Genomic DNA, 21475 nt, shown 5'->3' on the forward strand with positions numbered 1-21475 from the left:
TGTTTGTAGTACAACCAACCTCTTCTTTCCTAACCATCTAACTTGTGTTCGTGGTACTACTTACTCGGTTGAACCGGTCGGTTCACATTTCTTTCAGACTTCTAAATTATCATCTATGCTTTTGGGGCATAACTCTCCCTCATAAAAGATAAATGATTTATTAGACTTTCATAATATAACTCATACTATTTTATTTAATATTTTAAAAATTCATAATTTATTGATTATTTTTATTGGATTCTTATCATCGTAATAAACGAATTACTTGATTAATATTCATAAAATGAAAATATTCGGCGAGTTTTGATCATATAGTCTACGTCTTGTATGGACTTTTCAGTAAAATTGCCTAATTTTTGACAGGAACTCTTTTTATTTTATTTTATCGAAAAGAGATCCCTGCTTTCAATTTTAACTTCTCCTCACGGCTCCCACGGTACTACAAATAGACAAAGCATCGAAGCTGAGCGCTCCACGGCGTAGAGCTCTTCAGTCGCCCAACGAGGTAAGCGTCTTCGACATCTTCTGATGCCCTTCAAATCCTCCCCTCTCCTCCCGATTTGTAATAGGCACCATCCGCTGCTTCAAAGATCACTCTTTGCGCTATTTTCTTTCTAGCTAGTTCTCGTCGTCTCGATTTTTCACTTTGGGCGTATATTTCGGCAGATTGTTCGTCTTTCGGGACAAAATTAGATGGACAAGGATCAGGAGGCGGCGTGGCTGGAGGCGCAGAAGGTCGTTGTCACTGCGGACCTCGTGGCGGCCGCCAAGCAGCAGCTGGAGTTCCTAGCTGCTGTAGATCGCCGGAGGTGGCTCTACGACGGCCCGCTTCTGGATCGTGCCATCTACAGGTAAGAACGTGGGTGGGATTATTTTTCCCCAATTTTCTTGCGTGTGGTAGGGTTTACATGTCCATGTTTGATGCTAGAAATTTCTTGTTGACTTTGGAAACGTATTATAAAAAATATCTGGCCTTGGGATTATCTCAAATCCAAAAATTATGTGGATCCCAATTCTTTGCTTATTTGGATCGGACTTGTCAGAGTTATTTTATTGTATTCTAGAGATAATGGAGTAATCATGGGACTTGATTTTGACAGGGTAAGAAATTAACAGGAGCAAATCCTCATTTGGTGTTCTGTCGTGAACAACTCATTTATTGCTCATTAGGAACTATGTTTCTTCAGCACATCTTAATTTAAGAACAGTGTTAACTAATTAATCTAGCGTGCGTTTTTTCAAATGTAGCACATTATTTTATAATTTTTTCAATTCTATCATAACATCCATAGTTCATGCAACCTCTAGCACTCATTAACTCTTTTTTCTGTTGTTAAGACATTAGCGTGATATCGTTCAGCAAGATGCTAACATGGATAGTCGTGTCATGCTACATAATTAATTAATCATAAAGAATAAAATAAATAAATACAGTAGACAATAATTAGAAAAATATTTCTAGTTCCTCTATATAAAATCAAATTATAATATTAAACTACATTATATTACTCTATTAACTAAGAAAAAAAACACACTTATCTTGTTTCCAATATAAAGGTGTTTGCCAAACAAGCATCAAAATTGTTTTTTTTTAACCAAAAAATAGTCACTTTAATTTAAGATAATTTATACACACCATATTGATCATGTTATGGCAATATATCTACATCACAGCGGTCTAATTAAAAAATCTGTTTAATTTGAAACCCAAATTTAAATAAATGTTGCTACATTATTATAAGTGCATAAATTAGTCTAATTAAATTTTGAGCTTTCTGGAAAGGATTCAATAAATTTACATTTTTAAGAGTTTTTTGGAAAATTATCTGATGCGTAAAAAATAGTCATAACTTCCTAGTTTACTGTTAATCCACTTTTTCAAAGTATTGGATTGATTATTTTACATTTTTTACTCAGTAATTTTGACTTGGAGGATCAATAAATTTACATTTTTAAGAGTTTTGTGGAAAGTTATCTGATGCCTAAAAAATACTCATAACTATCCTAGTTTTACTGTCAAACCACTTTTTCAAAGTATTGGATTGAATTTTTTTACATTTTTACTAGGTAATTTTGACTTGGAGGATCAAATCCAAGTTTCTGCAATTATGTTGGAAAAGCACTAGTCTTTTGTCTTTCATTGACATGCGTGCTCTTGCTTTCTAGGTACAAGGTTTTCTGGCTTCCTTTGCTAGCCAAGCATTGTGAACATGGAGCAGAGGATGATTTTTTGTATGTCCCTCTGGACTGTGAATGGATATGGCATTGTCATCGACTGAATCCGGTGCGCATATATTCTGAGGATTGAATTATTTGTATGATTATTGGTGGATTATTTCTCATTCTATTTCACTTTCAGGTCCGATACAAAAAGGACTGTGAGGAGATTTTTGGGAGGATCCTAGATAACCATAATGTCATATCATCGCTGCAAGAAAGGTCCAAGCACAAAATGACAGAGAAGTGGTCAGAGATGTACCCAGAGGAGCCGTTTGAGCTCAGCTGTGATTATACTGTCTCAAAGGAAACTTCATCTGAGCAGCATGGAGTTGCTTCAAGGCTTACATATGATTTGGTTTCTGCTGTTAAAAGGCAGTCTTCATTTTGCTACCAGGTACTGAAATTATGATAGTTCTTTACTTGACATATTAATGAATAACCAAGCTTGTCATCAGTCTTTTATGGTGATTGTTATTCTTTTCTCGGTTTAAGAAGCAGAAACTTGTGCTAGAACTTGCAGAAACTTACACATATATTTGTCTTCTTAAATTGAGGGGCAGAACATGAACCAGTGGACTTCTGAACAAAACACTACTTCTAGTCTTAGTAAATTTAAAATGTGATTCATGCAAAGGTCCTCAATATCTGTCAGGCTGGAAAAAACTAATATAGGGACTCACTCATATGTGCATCCCATGCCTTTTTTGGAAAGATGGAATGTGCAATATTGACGCAGAGCATAATAACTGTATATAACCAAGTAACCAACAATACTACAATATATTGACTGTAAATTATAATAGACAAGGGCACAAGGCTTCTTATAGCTAGTTATCAATTTCACATAGCAAGAAGATGCTCAAAGGAAATTTGTATCTTGTACTTCATAATGATTGTCTAGACAAAGATCACAGAATCCATGCTAAAGTTTGTGGAATGATATACTGATCTCAGAATCAAGCCAGTTATAAACTGAAGTAAATTACAATATATGCTTCTACTGGTGGTTCTATTACCTAAAAAGAGAGGCTATATCATTCTGCTTTGTCAAGCTCAGGTTCAGAAAAAAGATCTTGCAATTCCCAAAATTGACTAATTTTGGAGACAAAACAACATTGATAATTGGGATGAACCTCCAAAGAGTTTTCTGGTGCAGGCCTATTTCTTATGAACTTTTGCAGTTTAACCTTTTTAGAAACCAGTTGAAGATTTTTATAAATAACAAGATGAGAGGGAACAAAAAAAAAATTAAATGTTTTTAGTAGCTGACTTCCTCTTAGTTTTCATGTAGGCACTATATGAAAATGAAAATAGAAAATGTATTGATTGATTTAACATTTTGGAATTACAGTTTCTCTTTTGCTCTGCGTAAATCAGATTATCTTGTCAAAAATTATATCTTTGCATGCTTGGACCAGAATTGAACATTCACATCTGATTTTTTTCTAATCTCCCTCATTCTCCAAAATTGCTCATTTGTTCCTTATATACTATTACTATCTGATAGGTATCGAGACCATGTATGCATGATAGACGATATCTGGAAGGAGCAGCTGCAAGATACAAGGGTTTCCTTAATCTGATCAAGATTAACCTCGATAGATCAATCAAACAATTCACTGTGCCAACCTATGACATAGATCTCATGTGGCATTCTCATCAACTACATTCTCTTTCGTACTGCAATGACACGATTAACCTGCTTGGGAAGGTATTAGAACATGATGATATGGACTCCAACAGGTCAAAAGGGAAGAAACTTGATGTTGGATTTGATAAAACAACAAAGCAGTGGGAGGATACATATGGATCCAGATATTGGAAGGCAGGTGCGATGTACAGAGGGAACTCTCCTTCTCCAGTGACATCCATTCCATATTTTTCTAGCCATCCAGTTGTAAATGAAACAATCATTGACGAGTCCCTTAAACAACCTATGGTTGTTCTGGTAAGATTCATGATTATTTATTTTTGCTTTTTGCACCTGAGAACAGACATTTCTAGCTTTTATCTAAACAAAGATGGATTGTAAAAGTGGGGAAGGCAAAACACTTTGTGAATATTTTTAATATATTGGCCTAAAATTATAACTAATCCTAAGATAATTTGAGAGATTAAGTCTTTTCAGTTAAGCTACCTTCAGGCCACAAAACTATCGCAACAATGTGTCAATTACATGGTTTGCTTGTTCTCGTTTGATATGTTCTACACAAGAAGCAAAGTAATTTTATTGTTCAATAGTCCATTTGAACATGCAAAGCCATATCAAGATATGCTTCTGAGTACATTTCTTTTGACGATCCTTGTCAGCTAAGTTGGGTTTGACATGGATATAATTCGATTGTGTATGCTTCCTGTTAGATAAAAATTAAATATAACCTAGTCTGAAAATACACCTAATCTTTTGTCTAATTTTTAGATAAAATTAGTCATGTTTACGATTTTTATGTTGTCTATAAATACATGTAAGTGTGATAGAATATTTTCCCTTTCCATAATTTCTCCACTTTCAGCTGTTTATTTGCAATTTTCATTTATGCAGGTGCTTTTGGAGATTGTGGAAATAAAAAACTTACCAAACAGTGAAAAGAGCAACCTATTCGTATTATTTGCCAAGAAAAAACCAGATCTATTCTTCTACGGTGGTGCTCTAAGCATTCAATCTGTATCCGGTAAGAAACACAGAGCCAGTTTCACATGTGAACCAACAGGAGAGCTCACTTTGACACTTATGTCAAGATGGAAACCCAAGATTGCCACATTAGCAAGAACGATTGGGACAACCTCAATTTCCCTTGAAGACTTGAATAATCCCAGTTCAGAATTGTCGACTGAGAAGTGGTTTGAATTGAAGCCCCATTCTGGGAATGTGGACTCTAAACCAGTTTGTCTACGGGTCGCAGTGTCTTTTACAGTTCCAGTCCTTGCTCCCTTTGAACTTCGAATGTTTAAATCACTTTCTATCTCCACCAACACATGCTTGTTACCACTTAGAGGGAAGGAAAAGTTCAAAGGTTGGACACGTTTCCTTGATCATAACGGCGAGGAAGTAATTCGTCTGCAAATTAGGTGCGCATGCTACATATAAACCCCGAACTTTGTAGTTAAAATTATTGCTATCTAGAAGGTTGTTTTTTGCGAATGCATTCATATTCCCTCAATTTTATCATGTGCTTAGTTAGAGATGCACTCACACTTGGACGGGTGCTTGTCTATAGATCAAATCGTTTGGTCATTGTTGGAGTTAAACCACGTCTCTTTCTATTAAATATACTGTGAAATACATTTTGAAAAAGAGAAAAATATTATATCAAAAGAATGACAGTACAGCTAGCTGTAATTCCATGCTTCTATCAGGCAAACAATGCAACATTAGTCCTGTATTTATGATTTTTTAAAACACGTGATGTTATGTTCTCGGAGAAAATATGATATTCTATTTGGAAATGGAAATAAAGTAATTAGTTAGTTTTATATTAACAGGAATCTGGAGACATTGGAAGGCAAAAATGCCACTTCTTTAACGAGGGAAGTCGTTGGCATATCAAGAGAATCAAGAAACTCATGGCAGCTAGCAAAGTACTCAGACACTAACTGGTCACTGAATAACTACAATATCTCCCTAGTTGAGAATAATACAGGTCAAGATGGCCATATATTTGAAATCAAAGGTGATTTCATGGTAAGTTCATTGTTTGCTAGTCTTTGCCAACTTCCAATCCACATTTAAGTTTCTTGTTCCTATTAATAATTTCTCAGTATCCATGTATCCTGTTCTTTTAGGACGTAGTAAAAGATGATTAATTCCTTTGATTCTAATCCGCTACGTGTATGATGAAACTACTTTGGAGTGTTCATATTATTGCTGGTTGTTTCCTGTTGCGTCTAAATCTTCAGCTTCCATTTTTTAAACAGATGAAGCTCTTCCTCGGGAAAAAGCTGGAATATGAACCCAAATGTTGCAAGGAAAAAAATGGCAATGAATTCATTACACTAGTTGAGTTTTCTGCTGAAAATCCCTACGGAAAAGTTGTTGCATTGTTCGACATGAAAGCTGGTGTTATCGAGGTAATAACCAGATTTTTTTTTTTTTTGCAATTCTTCCTCATATTCCTTAACAGATTCCTACTGTCATCTTGTGAATAGGTCAATGAAACGAAGTTTGTTTTACTCGGTGTTCTATTGGCATTCATTCTCAAATATGCGAACAAAAGGCAACGCGGCAATGTCCTTCCAAACAAAGAGGATGCAGAAGTGATCCCCAGCTCAAATGAGGTGGAACATGATGAGCAGAAGGCATCTAATGGACTAGCCTGTGCTGAGGATCTAGTGAAGATCGTTGATTCTGTTTCAGACAATGAAGACAAGCTGAACGCATTAAGCGGCCAAAACTCTGGTGGTTGTGGAGGTGGATGCGGCGGAGGTTGTGGTGGAGGCTGCGGAGAAATGTCTGGTGGTTGTGGTGGATGCGGCGGAGGTTGCGGTGGTGGATGCGGTGGAGGCTGCGGGAAAATGTCTGCAGGTTGTGGTGGATGCGGCGGAGGTTGCGGTGGTGGATGCGGTGGAGGCTGCGGGAAAATGTCTGCAGGTCGTGGTGGATGCGGCGGAGGTTGCGGTGGAGGTTGTGGCGATATGTCTGCTGGCTGTGGCGGCGGTTGTGGTGGCAAATGTGGCGGCGGTGGATGTGGAGGTTGTGGAAATACGGTGGATGGCAATACCACTGATTTTGGTCAGCATGGAGCTCATCATGTCATTCCCAACGACGATCCTGCAGCGGGCTACGCAGGGAATCTGGTCGCCGTTTAAACGCATAAAGATGTTACCAAGGTGTGCAATAATAATAATAGCAGATGTTGATGTCGTTTGCTTCTTGATCGTTGCTTGTTGGCAATGCTTGTACACATGGATAAGTGTGACTAAATTAAGAAATGTTTCGTCACACATCGTGACTTTCCTACGTTTCGCAACTTATAATACTAGGAAATTTAGTTGTGTTCAATTTAGTAGAGTGAAATGGAAAGGAAATGAACTGATGTTGTAAAACAGATGATAACTTTCACTTCAGCCACCTCTTCATTGTCAGTCCTAGGGCCAAGAGAAGGTAACTCACAATATTGAATGACCTCTCAAGTGGAAAGAAACTTATTCTATGAGGAAAGAAGCTTATTCATTTTCTATGAGTACAGAAGCTTATTCGATAAGAAAATGAATCCTTTTTTAAGTACATTTCAAGATTTTAGGTCATGATTATACTAGTACCTCAAGTTAGTTTTATGTGATCAATCAAGTGAAGTTAGGTGTTGTTGATATTTAACATCTGTGTCTATGTATGTAGGAATTTAGGAGCACGGGAAGTCGAGTGAAAGACACCATTAGCAAGAAGGACGGCACGGGAGAGAGCCGACGAGCTTGGTGCGTCCGAGGTACGAGGTGTTACGGAAGAGTACGCGAGTAGATGAGGAGGCACGCAGCGTTCTCCGAGGGACAAGAAGCCGGAGCGGAAATTTGCTCGAGAAGGCCGGAAGTTGGGTTCGGGTGAGTCCTATTTCAGATGGACGAAATCACCTAAGCGACTGGAACCGGAGCGGAAGATTCGGACCAATGCGAGCGAAACCGAAACGGAAGACCCGGACCAAAGTTCCAGGTGCCTGGACCAAGTCTAGGCACCTGGATCAGTTGGATGCCTCACCCAGGGGGAGCCTCGGTCCGAGCACCCGAAACCCTTATGGGTGCTCGGACCAGGAATTTTATCCAAGCGCAGGTGTCGCAAGCCGTTTTGATGAAGATAAAAGTTTATCCCCTCCAAGCACCTGGAACCCTTCCGGACGCCCCGACCAAGACTATAAATACAGTCCTGATCCCAGAAGGCAAAACAACACTTGTAATTGACTCCTTTTCAGTCTTGTTCTGTAATTGAGTGCTTCAACTGTTGTAAGAGGCTTCTCCGCCTGAAAGAGATCGTTTAGTGAGTTTTTTATCTTCCTTGGATTAACAACATCCCCGATTGTAACTAAGTAAAATCTCTGAGTCTCTTCTTTCTTTGATTAGTTTTCTTTTGTATAAGTGTTTATGTTAATATAGCTATAAAGTCGAGAAGGGTTTGTTTTTATCGTGCAGGCTATTCATCCCCCTCTAACTGGTTGTCAAGGGATCAACAAGTGGTATTAGAGCCCAACAACTTTAGGAGGACTAACCGTCAAATGAAGCACAAGAAATAGTCGAACCAAGCATTAATTCACTGAAGTTCGAGGAAGAATTCGCGAGCTGAAAGAAAAAGATGGAGGTATTCTTTAAGACGGATTTCGATTTATTTTTAATAATGAAATTTAGTTTTGTAACACTTGAGGGTAAAGAAGAATACCAATAGACGAAGAAGGAGCAAGCCGACTTCGTGGCAAACGGCAAAGCAAAGTTCCATTTGCTAAGCATCTTACCGCTACAAGAAGTCAACCGATCGAAGCTTTCGAGTCTGCTAAGAAGCTCTGGGAGAAATTCCTGGAACTACACGAAGGAACCTCTGAGGTAAAATTTGCGAGACGAGATCTGCTCAGAAACCATATCAGCAACATCAAATTAGAAGAAAGAGAAACTGTTGCACACCTTCACTCAAGAATAAAGGAATTCATCATCGGACTCTCAAATCTCGGAGAAAATGTAAGCAACCGAGATTTGTTAAGGTGCACGTTTAACGCATTTCCTAAGACTACTGAATGTGTATCATTAGTATATATTTATTATATATTTAAGGATCTAGAATTAAGTGCATTAGAAGAATTATTTTCAACATTTAAAGTCCATGAAACAAGATGTGCAGATCTGAAAAAAGTTAAAGCACAACATTACCTTAAAGGTAAAAACGGGCGAACGAGATTCTGAATCTTCTCTCGATGATGATGAAACGACACTCATGGTAAGAAAATTTAGAAAATTATTTAAGAATAATAAATTTAATCAAGTGCAGGATAATAGAAGGAAAAAAAAAGATAAAATGCTACCACTGCAATGAAGAAGGGCACGTGAAAGACAACTACCCTAAATTAAAGAGCAAGGACAAGAATAAGGACAAGGAGAAGAACAATAAGCCAGCACTGACCAAGTATAATCTAAAAGCGGCGTGGGACGAAATATCGTCCAAATCAGAGATAGAAGCCCTCGCCGGACTTACGCTAGTGGCAAATCACCAAGAAGACAAAGACGAAACAAGTTTATCCGAAATGAGCATCGATGAAGGGGGTGGGGCGACATCGGAAGAAAGCAACACTTCAAAGGGAGCTTCAGATTACGGGATCGATAAGGTAAGTCAGATACGGTCTCTTCCTCTTGACAAGTTATTTCAGTTCGTAAAAATATTATCAAAAAATTATTGTAAGTTAGAAAAAGAAAATAAAGAGTTAAAATCAACCTTAGCTATATCTTGTCGATTAGATGATCTCGACAAAATAAAAATAGAAAATGAAGAATTAAAAACATATATAGAATATTTGAAGGAGCGTGCATGCTCACATGTTCAAAATATTATAAGATATAATAGTTTAAATTGATATTTTAAATACTATAAGGGTCAAATTAGGAAAATATCATAGAAATATATTTCTAAGAAATTTTTTATTAATCCTATACGAAGGAATCTATTTTAAGTTCCAAAAATCATATTTAGGTTAATTTTTTTTTGGCTTTTAGAGAGAATTAAATATTTACTTTCATTAAAAGGCTTTGTCTAAAAGTGATTCTTGTTCCAATAACTAAAAAGGTATAGTGTCTCACTATAGTCTAGAAGTCAATTACTGAAATAAATGTTTAATTACTAACGGTAAAGCATTTATTTTAAAATAATAAAAAAATTATCTAATGCTTTCAAACCCATTGTTAGAAATTATTTAGAAGATAATTTTTTTTAAAAAAAAAAATCATCATTTAGCTGTAAAAAATTTTAAAATATTTTTTATTTTTTTTTGAAAAAAATATCATATTTTTGGAAAATATTTTTTTTTGAAAAATTTTATGTCGGCCCAACTCTTAGTAAATTTTTTTAATTCATTTTAAGACTCCAATTTTTTTTTTCAAAGTTTTTAACGTGTTTTCCCTTAGACCTTGTTTTAGAGTTTTTTTTAAGAAACTCATTTTTATTGTGATAAAGGTGGATAAGTAAAGATTAAGTCTAGGGGAGGATATATCTTTGCCATTAATTTTCATAATTTTTTTGCACATTATTACTTGCAAAAATTTACTTTATTATTATTGGTTTATGTTTTTTCCCTAATTTAACTTGGGTTGTTCATATCAAAAAGGTAGATATTATTAGTATCCCAAAGTAGTTTTGATGTGATCAACCAAGTGAGGTTAGATCCTGTTGGTATTTAACCCCTATGTTTAAGCATGCAGAAACTTAGGTGCACAGGAAGTCGAGCGAAAGACGCAGCTAACGAGAAGGACGGTACGGGAGAGAGCCGACGGGCTCGGTGCGTCTGAGGTACGAGGTGCTGCAGAAGAGTGTGCGGGTGGACGAGAAGGAGGCACATGACATTCTCCGAGGGACTAGAAGCCTAAGCGGAAGTTTGCTCGAGAAAGTCGGAAATTGGGTTCGGGTGAACCCTATTCCGGATGGCTGAAATCACCCAAGCAAGTGGAACCGAAACAGAAGATCCAGACCAATGCGAGCGAAACTGGAACGAAAGACTCAGACCAAAAAGTCAACTAAGAGTTGACTTTTGGTTCCGAGCGCCTGGACCAAGTCCACGCGCCCAAACCTGGTCCGGGCGCCCGAATCAACTGAGCGCCCTTGGGCGCCTCACCCAGGGGGAGCCCTATCTGCACGATCCGGGAGCTCAGGCAAGGAATTTCATCCAAACGTCAAGTGTCACGAACCGTTACGACGGGATAAAAGTTTATCCCCCTCCAGACATCTGGAACCCTTCCAAACGCTCTGACCAGGGCTATAAATACAACCCTTGTCCCAGAAGGTAGAACAACACTTGTAATTAATTCATTTGCAATCTTGTTTTATAATTGAGTGTTTCAACTAATGTAAGAGACTTCTTCGCCTAAAGAAGACCTAATTGTAATCAAGTAAAATCTTTGAGTCTCTTCTTTTTTTTTTGGATCAATTTTCTTTTGTACAAATGTTTATGTTAATATAACTATAAAGTTATAAAGTTGAGAAAGATTTATTTTTATTATACAGATTATTCATCCCCTCTAGTCTGTCGCCAAATGACCCACAAATTGTGAATGTTAAGGAGAACGTGAAAAATGGAGAGTGCTTTGCACTTCAGGTACATCGACTTTATTGGATTACAACCAAAATGATCATTACAGATAATAGGGCAAAAGAGCTTGCGGACACTTTAAATATGCTTAATCGGAACATGGCTCTTCAAGCACGCCAGCCCTGTGTAATTTTCAGTAATGAGTCATCATCAGTCATGGAAACCTCAATTACTTTCGAACCGTGCCCAGACACGAACATGAAGGTTAAACACTCCTAACAAGAAATTTCCATTTCTTGAAGACAGCATAAACGTTCTGAGAGATGTAAAGATTTATTGTCAAATCCACCGGGAATGCCATGATCCTAGATCAAAGGGTTTTGAAATTGTGACAATAGCCATTTGACAGCACGAAACTCAATATTACATGGGAAATTTGGCGGTGGAAAAACCAATTCATTATAGATATAGTGACACAATAGATATTCTGACACAAGTTTAAAACATAGTCTGAAATCTGAAACTGAGTCAAGCTATTGAAATGGACCTCCGCTAATCACGTTCACTGATTGCTGTTAGATGTTCGTCTATCTCCTCTGTCGATAACACTCTGAATGCTGGATCCTCTGCTTTCACAACTCCCACCTAGGAAATAAACATTTATATTCACAAACGTGTACATGGAAACAAGTAATGTATCTATCTGATGAAGAGGAAATTATATGACCAATTTTCTAGTCAGAAATTTTCACAGAATGGATAAGCTATTAATAGTGACTGAATATGCTCTCCACTATTATCAGGAAATCCAGTCCTCACAACTAAATTAAGAGATTACCTCTATCTCTGTAGCTTTGAAATCCTCTTGCAGAACCGATTGCAGTGCAGATATCGCAGTCTGCCAAAATAAAAAGGTCAATAGAATATCACTTCACGAATATTTTAGCTAACAATGACCAATCATTCATTGAGAAAAAGGTTGTAGTGTAACATAAGATTACTGAATAACTAGATTCCTCTGAAACTATGAGAAAACAGGTAGGGCTCTAAAACAAGTATGTTATTTTCATCTCTATAACATATATAAGCAGCAGTTTTAAAAGAAGAGATATTCTAACTAAAAATAGACTTGCTAACTATTCATAAGCCACTAAACATGGTTACTATAGTGTAGATATTGTTAGTATACTAAAACGTATTAAGCCAGATTAGAGTATCCTTGCAATCCTACATAAAAGGAAAATGTGTAAGTTATTTGAAATAAGTGATCTATTGTAGTATACTACTATATCGTGTAACAATAGATCTTATAGGCATACCTGCACAGTTTCCTCATATGAGAATGCAGGATCATTCTTCATTTTCTTTTCCAGGAAGTTGATTGCTTCTTGTTCTTTCAGGCCAGCACTTGTCGCCTGGAATCAAAATAATCAAAGCAATGTATAAACAAACAGTAACCAACTACATTTACAAACAAAAGCATGCTCCAAAACTAGCTATTTACAGGAACTATAAGGATTAGTTTATTGCACCTAATAGCATTCCTACAAGTGCCATAAAAGGTATTTGCATTGAGTAGTAATATGACTAGCAAAAATAGTCAAGCATATTGCTAATCAGCAATTTTGGTTCTGTTTGTTTCGTGTAAAATATTTTTTAAAAATTTTGGAGGCAAATTTTTTTTAAAAGAAGAGCATCTGTATATTTGGAATATGGGGAAAAAATTTTCCCTTCCAGATTGAACCGGTCTGTCTGGAGGAGGTTGGGTTGGATTGGGTGATCTAAGCAGGACAATAAGGTTAGTAGGTCAAGAAGGCTGATCCAATCAGGTGTCAGGCAAAACAAACAGAACCTTTGGATACAGTTTTAGCAGCTCAAAGATCGATACATTGACAAATCACAAAACAATATCAAGTTGACAATACTAACTGATTTAGTGAAGCATGATTTGCAACCGAGCAACAATACATCTAGCAATAATGGATGGAACTAAAAATATGAGATTCATATGATCTTCAATAAATTTTTTCACATAAGGTAAAAGTTTCATTAGGTGTGTATACAGGTTACTTCTCATCAGACAGGAAGTACAAGGAGAATTCTTCTGATACTACATATAGTAATTTTTTGTTGCATATTGGACTATCAAGACCCACCTAGATGATAAAAACGATCAATTAACTTTGTTAGCCTTAATCACTGGTCCAAAAAGCATAAGCTCAAGTAAGGATAATAGTTCCAGCATCTAAGTTTATAACCTCTTTGATTAGGCCACAACTCTTCATGTGAAAGGGCAGCCCGGTGCACGAAGCTCCCGCCATACGGGGTCCCAGGGAAGGATCCATTGTACGCAGCCTTAACCTATTTTTTGCAAGAGGTTGTTTCCAGGATTTGAACTCGTGACCTTTTGGTCACATGGCAACAACTTTACCACAACTCTTCATGTGAATCATCCATTATTGATGGCATGTAAGGCCAATGATGGCTGTGTCATCACTGTTCTAGAAACACCTCGCCGAATCTGTTTTGAGAGAACTAGCCTATTAGCTTTGTTAAGTACAGCCATTAACCCAAATGCTTATACCCAACTTAATAGTGTTTCCCTCTTCTAAAGTCTATGAACTCCATTCACTCATACCTCTTCATGTTATTCAACTCTATGATTTAATAAATCATTATCAATGATGATTTGAAAAGGGAATAATAACAATATAATCCATTTATTAACTAATATGAGGCAATTCAGTAGTTTGTACCTCAGAAGTCTGGAAAAGCGAATGGGAAATGTCCTGTAAATTTAACATGTAAAAGTTGACCAAAGAACAAATTACTAATTATCTGTTACTTATTACATGGTAACATATATTTCCATGTAAGAAATGACTAAGGGCATCATCCTCGATAAGACATTCTCATTGAATAGAATTAAATGGAATTCCCTCTTATGCAAGTATCTCCGTCTGTTTTTCTCTTCCTAGTACATTGCAATTGAGTTATAGGCCTAGAATTTCCAATACTTATTAGAAAAACACCATGAAAGAGTAACAGGTATCTAGAAAGGAACTACAAAAATCATATTTATCATATTATCAAACACATAATACAGTTCAGTTGGATTCTGTCAGCAATAGCATGGTTCACGCATTACCTTCCAGATTGTGTCCTCCATATTGTAACGGTGTTAATTTATCAAAGATCATCCACCAATGATAGTATTGTGCTAGAGATTACTATGATATAAAGGCAAGTAAAAATATATATTATATGAATTTCAAATTCCGACACCTTGTGCCCAAAAAAATGGCCAGCTGGATCACATTTGAAGAGTTGGGGTCCCTTCTCCTCATCAATACCCAAGATCATTGCAACTGCATTAAAGCATCATAGGATGAGAAAGACAGAGAGTTCGAATCTAGAAGAACACTCCACTACCATTCGTCTAGAACTTTAATAATCTCAATGATGTATTGTAAACAAGAATCTAACCTATTCCAAGAGGCCTCATGTAGGCATGCTGGGTATATATCTGTGATTTATCTGCAACCCTGCACATTCATGTGAGAATTTTTTCTCTTAATAACTGGCAGATTATCTATGCTACTGAAAGAGAAGCAGAACAGTTTATTCTGAATGCAAGGACAGCTATCCATAAAATGATATAATGAACAAACTATGACCTGCTTAACACCAGAAATTCAAATAAGTGAATATGGTCAATATAATTCAAGTAACTAACAATATGAATTAATAAAATGAAGGTGTCCTGAAATCTAAATCCACTTTCACTGGAAGTCAAACTTGACCAGTCATTGATTAACAAGGGAGATCTTTGAAACAAACTTTGGTTAATGAAATATCAATGTCTTGATCAGTAAAGTTCATTATGAGGCAACACTTGAATGTCAATTTCCTAACCCTAATATCTGCATAAACATGTCATGTTTTGTTCTCCATACAAAATGAGCATTAGCCTATCCCAGATTGAAACCAAAAAGATTGGCATTGGCAAGAAAAAGAGATGGAAATCACAAAATCCTAATTGCAACATTTCCAAAACTAGATATTAAATCTTCAAATTGCCTCAAACTTGTTATTGGCTATCTAGGAGAATAACACGAAATGGAAACCATAATTAAGGCTTTGGAAGCAACTTTTAGTTGGACAAAATTAGTGAAGTGTACGTGCATAAACTGGTAATGCATAATGGTTATCAGTTTAAGACCATACAAGTCTACAAGGTGATAAATAGGAAGAGGATGATAGTACCATTTGGAAAATACATCTACAGGCATCTCATATCCCCATTTAAAACGAAATTCTGCTGCTTCATTTCTTGCTTGTTGGACCAAGGACCTCGCATCAGCTATAAAAGCAGTGATGAAAGACAAAGTCAATCATGCTGAATAATATATGCATTGTAATATTCAACTCAAAAAATATGATTTAACATTTCCAACAACTCTGGTATTCCATCACAAATTAAAAGATTTAAAAGATGTGTACGTCCTAATTCGCATGAGATAATTTTATACACAAGGATACTAGAAATGTATTGCATAGCAAGCAGCTATAAGGATGATGAACGGTTACATATCTGTGCGTCTAATATTTGAGATGAGGCAGCACATAAAGATGTTCTATGAGGTTATGGTCTCATAAGTTTAAAAACATCAAGTACCTTAGTATCCACAATGATTGGATGCGCAACAAGTTAAAACTGTAAGGCTATAATTCACTAGGAGGAATACATAAATTTACAACCTGTCATCCCTGTGGCTAAGAGTCCAAGGTAATTTGTAATGGGAAAGAGATGCGTGACACTGGTCTGGTCCAATAGCTTATCCTGCATCGATATTCCCACGAGAAATACTAGGTTACATAAACAAACACGAGAAGCATTCCGCACCCACAAGATGATGAAAGCAAATGAGAAACACTCACAGGAACCTTCTTCTGGGTGACAACGCACACCGAATCCTTTCCACGAACTCCAATTGACGTGATACCGGACGCCTTAACAGCCTTAAACGCGTATTCTGCAGAACCAAAGACAAATTCACTTGCAGCTAAAACCAAACCTAGATCGGAAGTTTCCTCATGCACATCAATACCTCGAGCACGATCCACATTAGGGAGAACGCAAAAAAATTAAATCTTTCCCTAGGGTAGGAATCGAGGACCTAGGGGGCTTACCGACTTGGTAGAGACGGCCTTCAGGAGAGAAAATAGTGATGTGGCGATCGTAGCCAGCTCCAGTTCCTCGACTCATGGCGTTTCTCTCAAATCTTCACTAGATCGATGGCTAGGGTTTCTTTGGCGATTTAATTTGTAGGCGGAAAGGGGCAGAAGGCTCGCACCCTGCTGCTTCAGCTCCAAGAAATATGTTCTTTTGCAATTAGACCCTTCTCGATTAATTAAACTGCAAATATTACCCTTTTCTAGTGAGAACTGAGGAGGAGAGGAAGACCTGACAATTTTTATTTATTTTAGTGGTGACATGTCAATTTGGTATACTGGCTACGGTGTCAATACGGGCTTACGGGTCAGACATGGGCCATAAGGCCCGAAATTAATTAGCCCAATTTTTTGTCGTGCATGACTAGCCTCGCCGGACTTATTTTTAAATAAAAAACTATAAAAGCAAAATATTTTTAATAAATTTTAAAAAATATTTTCTAATTTCCTATTAATTTTAAAATAAGGCATGGGTTGGGTTAGGTCACTATTAGTACATAATACGAGAAAATTATTATCTCTCTTACTACAGGAGAAGGAGATGATTTTTATTTTGTAAATGACAGAACTTAGTTTTTTTTTTGACCTTCAATATTTTTTCCTATTTATAATTTTTAATTAGGGACTAAAGTAGTCGGAGTCTAACGGCTTGTAACCAGTGCTAAGATACATATTAGTTTTAACGGTGGAGTCAACTGAGATGATATATGCGGATTGTGGTCCTTGAGCATCGATGCTAACATCGTCCGACTAGCCTCCTCTTTTTACCGACGTTGATGTTATCATCCGGGCTAACCTTCTCATCCCCTGACATTTTTTTTCCTTTTCTCACATGTAAATCTCGTTCTCATCCCTATTAGGCCTCAGGCTACAGCCCGAGTAGTCACCAATATGGTTCCGTGCTTGATTAGTCCAGTACAAAAGGGAAGGCATTGTCTAAAGTATTAAGCTTCTAACAACTACTTTTCCGTAATACAACTTGAAGACTAGTTGCTTTATAGATTTAAACTAAATAAACAAAATTATTGGTATCTCACAAAGTGCATTTATATTCATGATGCCTATTTTTAATAGTTAATCGAAATATCTCTCTAAATTTATAAGATGTCTCATTAACTCACAATTCAAAATGTCCAAAGCTCTTCGTCAAGAGATAGAATTGCAACTCGCTACCGTCATTGTTAGCAACTTGCTTGACAGTTTATGAAGAGATAAGCCGTCACCTACGCTAAGTGTAAGTGTAAGTGTAAGTGTAAGTGTAAGAGAATCGCGCAAGATATGGACGCCTGCCAACCCAATCCTCTTCCTCTCCTTTGATGATATGCCCTCATTTTTCTTAATTTCCCAAGTTTTATTTGCTTCCATTTCCACGTTTTATTTGCCTCCATTTGGAAAGAAAGAAAATAATCATTAAATTTGCTCTCCATTATTTCGTCACCTCGTACACGGCACAATTAGGTCATTAATAATAATAATAATATTCAATATTTATTTTGCCGGTGGATTCGAACAAGGCCATCCAAATCTCGTGCTTAAATTAAATTTCCCATCCCACATTAATGAGGCAACGTTTATTTTTAGGATTTAATATGTTTTTGCCCCATTAGTCGGGCAAAAGTCAAAATACCTTTCTTTTATTATCTGATGGTAAGATAGGGTTCGTCCCATATGTGGTCAAAGTAATCAACGTTAGACGGGGCATTCGATCGGATGAATTACCTTCTCGATCAGCAAGTAGGATAACTGGTCCAACACTTCGACAACTCGGTCAGACACCGAACTTCCGATGCTCATAAAGCTCAACCAGGGAGGCACGAAGGCCGAGCGGTCATCTCGCTCGGCAAACAGTGGATGCAACCTTACTCGATAGGCAGGACTCCTTCGGCCGACAGGGTGAAGCCGGCAGCAGCCCATCGGGCTAGCAGACGCTCGGGCCGACCGTTGCATCATCCAGACGGCCGACTGGCCGAGCAGCTCTCCCGCTCGACCCAATAACAGACAAAGGGAGCAGTTGGTAATATCTTCCTGGGAATCAGTGTCATTGACAAGCGGCGTGGTCGGCGGCAGGATCAGATAGAGAATCATACGGTGGAAGCTTCCACTGTCACGTCAAGGATATGCCCGGGCTGTTAAGGAATGACGTCCGACACGCTTTTCTGACACATCCTTTCCATGTACGATTTGAGAAGCGCGCATGCCTCGGGAAGTGTGCACGCGCCTCTCAGGAGCCCTATATAAGGACCCCCAGATTTTGTCGGAGGTATGCTTCGATCACTGTAGCTACAGTCACGTTGCTCCTTTCTTCTCTAGTTCATTCTTCTACTGTCGGTGATTGACTTAAGCGTCAGAGGGTCATCCCCAAGGAATTCCTCCCTGGCTCGGCACTAACGACTTGTGGTTGCAGGCTCAGCTCGTCGGAGGTTCACGACATCTTCGGTCGACATCTAGTCAACGTGAGCGTCGTCTACCCAGCGCCCGTCTACTCGCTCTCGGACAGGATCAAATTTGGCACCGTTTGTGGGAACGCACCTGAATCCGAGCGGAGAAGATTGAGGAAGCTGGATGTCTCCACACCGTGACACTCACTCCATAAGAGGTCAATGCGTTCATTCAAGTACAAACGGCGAAATTAGTCGAGCAGCAGCAACAAAAGGTGTTGGCCGATCGGCTGGCATAGCAAGCAACATCGCCCTCGGGAAGGCGAGCGGCGCATGAAGACCGGCCGGAGCAACTCTCCATATGGGGACAGAACAAGATGTTGACTGGCACTCTTGGAGAAGTTCCGCCAGCGCCCATTCCATTTCACCGGGCGTTATTTCAGACGCCCTCAGATATTGCTCAGGCCAACCAGGATAGGGGTTCCTCAGAAGAGGCCCCCGCTCAGGACGAAAGAAAAGGCACAGCGCCCCGAGCCGATTCATCACCCGAGCGGATCAATCGACAATTTTTAGAGGTCATTCTGCAGGATCTGCTACCGAAACACTATGCTCCCTTAGCGATCGAAGAGTATAACGGGTCGACCGACCCGGATGACCATCTGGGTAAGTTCGATAATGCTGCTACCCTTCATCAGTACACTGATGGAGTCAAGTGTCGAGTCTTCCTCACTATGCTCTTCGGCTCGGCCAAACGGTGGTTTAGAAGGTTGTCGGACGGGTCTATCCGAAGCTTCAAAGAATTCCGAACGGCTTTCCTATACCACTTCGCGAGCAACAGGCACTATCAGAAAAACAAGTGTCAGCCTGTTTTCCATTAAGCAGGGCCAGAGGGAAACTCTACGAGCCTACATCAATCGCTTCAACCAGGTAGCGATGGATATCTCCTCAGTCTCGTCCGAGACCATGATGAACGCGTTCACGCAATGGCTCGTAGATGGGGACTTCTTCCGATCGCTCGTCAGGAAACCGCCTCGCGTCTACGACCACATGCTGAAACAAGGTCAATGAGTACATAAACGTAGAAGAAGCCCAGGCGGCCCGAAGGAAGGAGGCTCTATCCTAACCATCGGCGCCGACTGAACGACGATCGTCGTCCAGGCATCAACCTCCAAGAGGGCCCCGAGCTGAGGGAGTATGCCCACACCAGGAAGCAAGGCCACATGCCGTCCAGCATGTTGCTGTAGAACGGTCGAATCACAAGGGGAAGGTATAGACCCCTAGGGGTGTCAAAAATGAACCCGACCCAACGACCCAACCCGAGTAGATTCGAAAAAAATCAGGTTCGGGTTGGGCATTTTCGGGTTCGGGTCGGGTTCGGGTTGGAGGGTAAAAAATTTTCGGGTTGGGTCGGGTCGGGTTCGGGTTGACCCGGGTTGACTTAAATATAGGGTTTTGTGGGTTTTTTGGGGTTAAAGCAAATTTTATTTTAAAAATTTAGATGTTTTTATGTATATTTGAATGATAATGATGGAGTATTGAGATAAAAGTGAAGAATTATAGGGAAAATAGCCCAAAAAAGATGTCTTGAATCAGATTTTCGGGTTATATGGGTCGGGTTCGGGTTGATCGGGTTGGTCGGGTTTGGGTTCGGGTTTAGGTGTTTTGGGTCGAACTCCGGTGCCTGTCGGGTTCTGGGTTAAAAAAAACTCAACCCAACCCGACCCGACCCACCTGAATTGACACCCCTATAGACCCCTTTGTTATGCTCATTCCATCAGTCTGCATCTCACAACACCCGCGACTGTCGCAGGTTCGATCCGGTCGCCCAACCGGCGCCTAAGAGTTATCGGCGCTGATCCCCTTCTTCTGATCGATGACACGAGTATCATCGGGTCGATCGATGAGAAGAAGCAAGGCGATCACCAAGGCGCCCTCATCAGAGAAGCGCGGAGCCGACAAGAGACGGGCGCGAGCGAAGCAGGCCGTCCGCTCGAGAGGAGGAAAACCGAAGTAATGCTGCTCGAGGCGAGATCAACATCATAGTTGGCGGGACGACCGGCGGAGATTCCAACCAAGCCCCAAAGTCACACGTCCGGCGGTTAGAAATCCATGAAGTGGCCTATAGCCGGGAACAGGTCGTTGGACCCGAGATTAGCTTCGGTCCCCATGATCTCGAGGGAGTCGAAGTACCACACGACGACACACTCATTATTCGAGCGATAATCGCCAATTACACTATTCATCGTATATCCGTTAACATAGGCAGCTCGGTCAACATCATTTTCAAGAAGGCGTTCGACCAGCTCCAAATTGACAGAGGCGAACGGTTGCCAATGACGACCCCTCTATACGGGTTCACCCGCAATGAAGTCTTGCTGATCGGCCAGATCAAGATGGCTATCTCGCTCGGGGAGGAACCACTCTGGAGGACAAGGG

The 21475-nt window shown here is 39.1% G+C and overlaps 2 protein-coding genes across 2 annotated transcripts; one reads left to right on the forward strand and one right to left on the reverse strand.

Moving 5' to 3' along the window:
* The first annotated feature begins 410 nt into the window (after nucleotides 1-410).
* LOC122008061 (glycine-rich domain-containing protein 1-like) lies at nucleotides 411-7177 on the forward strand. The gene is made up of 9 exons (XM_042563644.1): nucleotides 411-505; nucleotides 667-851; nucleotides 2167-2284; nucleotides 2360-2614; nucleotides 3728-4168; nucleotides 4763-5289; nucleotides 5704-5902; nucleotides 6136-6288; nucleotides 6367-7177. Exons 2-9 carry the CDS (start codon nucleotides 694-696, stop codon nucleotides 7024-7026), a joined length of 2511 nt encoding a protein of 836 aa, XP_042419578.1. The 5' UTR covers nucleotides 411-505; nucleotides 667-693; the 3' UTR covers nucleotides 7027-7177.
* A 4563-nt stretch (nucleotides 7178-11740) lies between these two features.
* On the reverse strand, nucleotides 11741-16809 carry LOC122008062 (proteasome subunit alpha type-6). The gene is made up of 9 exons (XM_042563645.1): nucleotides 16620-16809; nucleotides 16368-16462; nucleotides 16188-16269; nucleotides 15693-15789; nucleotides 14913-14971; nucleotides 14712-14794; nucleotides 12746-12841; nucleotides 12265-12324; nucleotides 11741-12071 (listed from the first exon to the last, which is right to left on the reverse strand). The coding sequence occupies exons 1-9, from the start codon at nucleotides 16693-16695 to the stop codon at nucleotides 11979-11981; spliced, it is 741 nt and encodes a 246-aa protein (XP_042419579.1). The 5' UTR covers nucleotides 16696-16809; the 3' UTR covers nucleotides 11741-11978.
* Between the last annotated feature and the right edge of the window lie 4666 nt (nucleotides 16810-21475).

The sequence above is a fragment of the Zingiber officinale genome, chromosome 8A, assembly GCF_018446385.1.
Source record: "Zingiber officinale cultivar Zhangliang chromosome 8A, Zo_v1.1, whole genome shotgun sequence".
NCBI classification, from domain to species: domain Eukaryota; kingdom Viridiplantae; phylum Streptophyta; class Magnoliopsida; order Zingiberales; family Zingiberaceae; genus Zingiber; species Zingiber officinale.

Coding starts and splice junctions, on each gene's coding strand:
- LOC122008061 (XM_042563644.1), top strand. CDS start 694: ATGGACAAGGATCAGGAGGCGGCGTGGCTGGAGGCGCAGAAGGTCGTT. Junction 2,615..3,727: donor AGTCTTCATTTTGCTACCAG/GTACTGAAATTA, acceptor ACTATCTGATAG/GTATCGAGACCATGTATGCA. Junction 6,289..6,366: donor TGAAAGCTGGTGTTATCGAG/GTAATAACCAGA, acceptor TCTTGTGAATAG/GTCAATGAAACGAAGTTTGT.
- LOC122008062 (XM_042563645.1), bottom strand. CDS start 16,695: ATGAGTCGAGGAACTGGAGCTGGCTACGATCGCCACATCACTATTTTC. Junction 16,270..16,367: donor TCACCCAGAAGAAGGTTCCT/GTGAGTGTTTCT, acceptor ATATCGATGCAG/GATAAGCTATTGGACCAGAC. Junction 12,842..14,711: donor GCCATTTTTTTGGGCACAAG/GTGTCGGAATTT, acceptor TTTTGATTCCAG/GCGACAAGTGCTGGCCTGAA.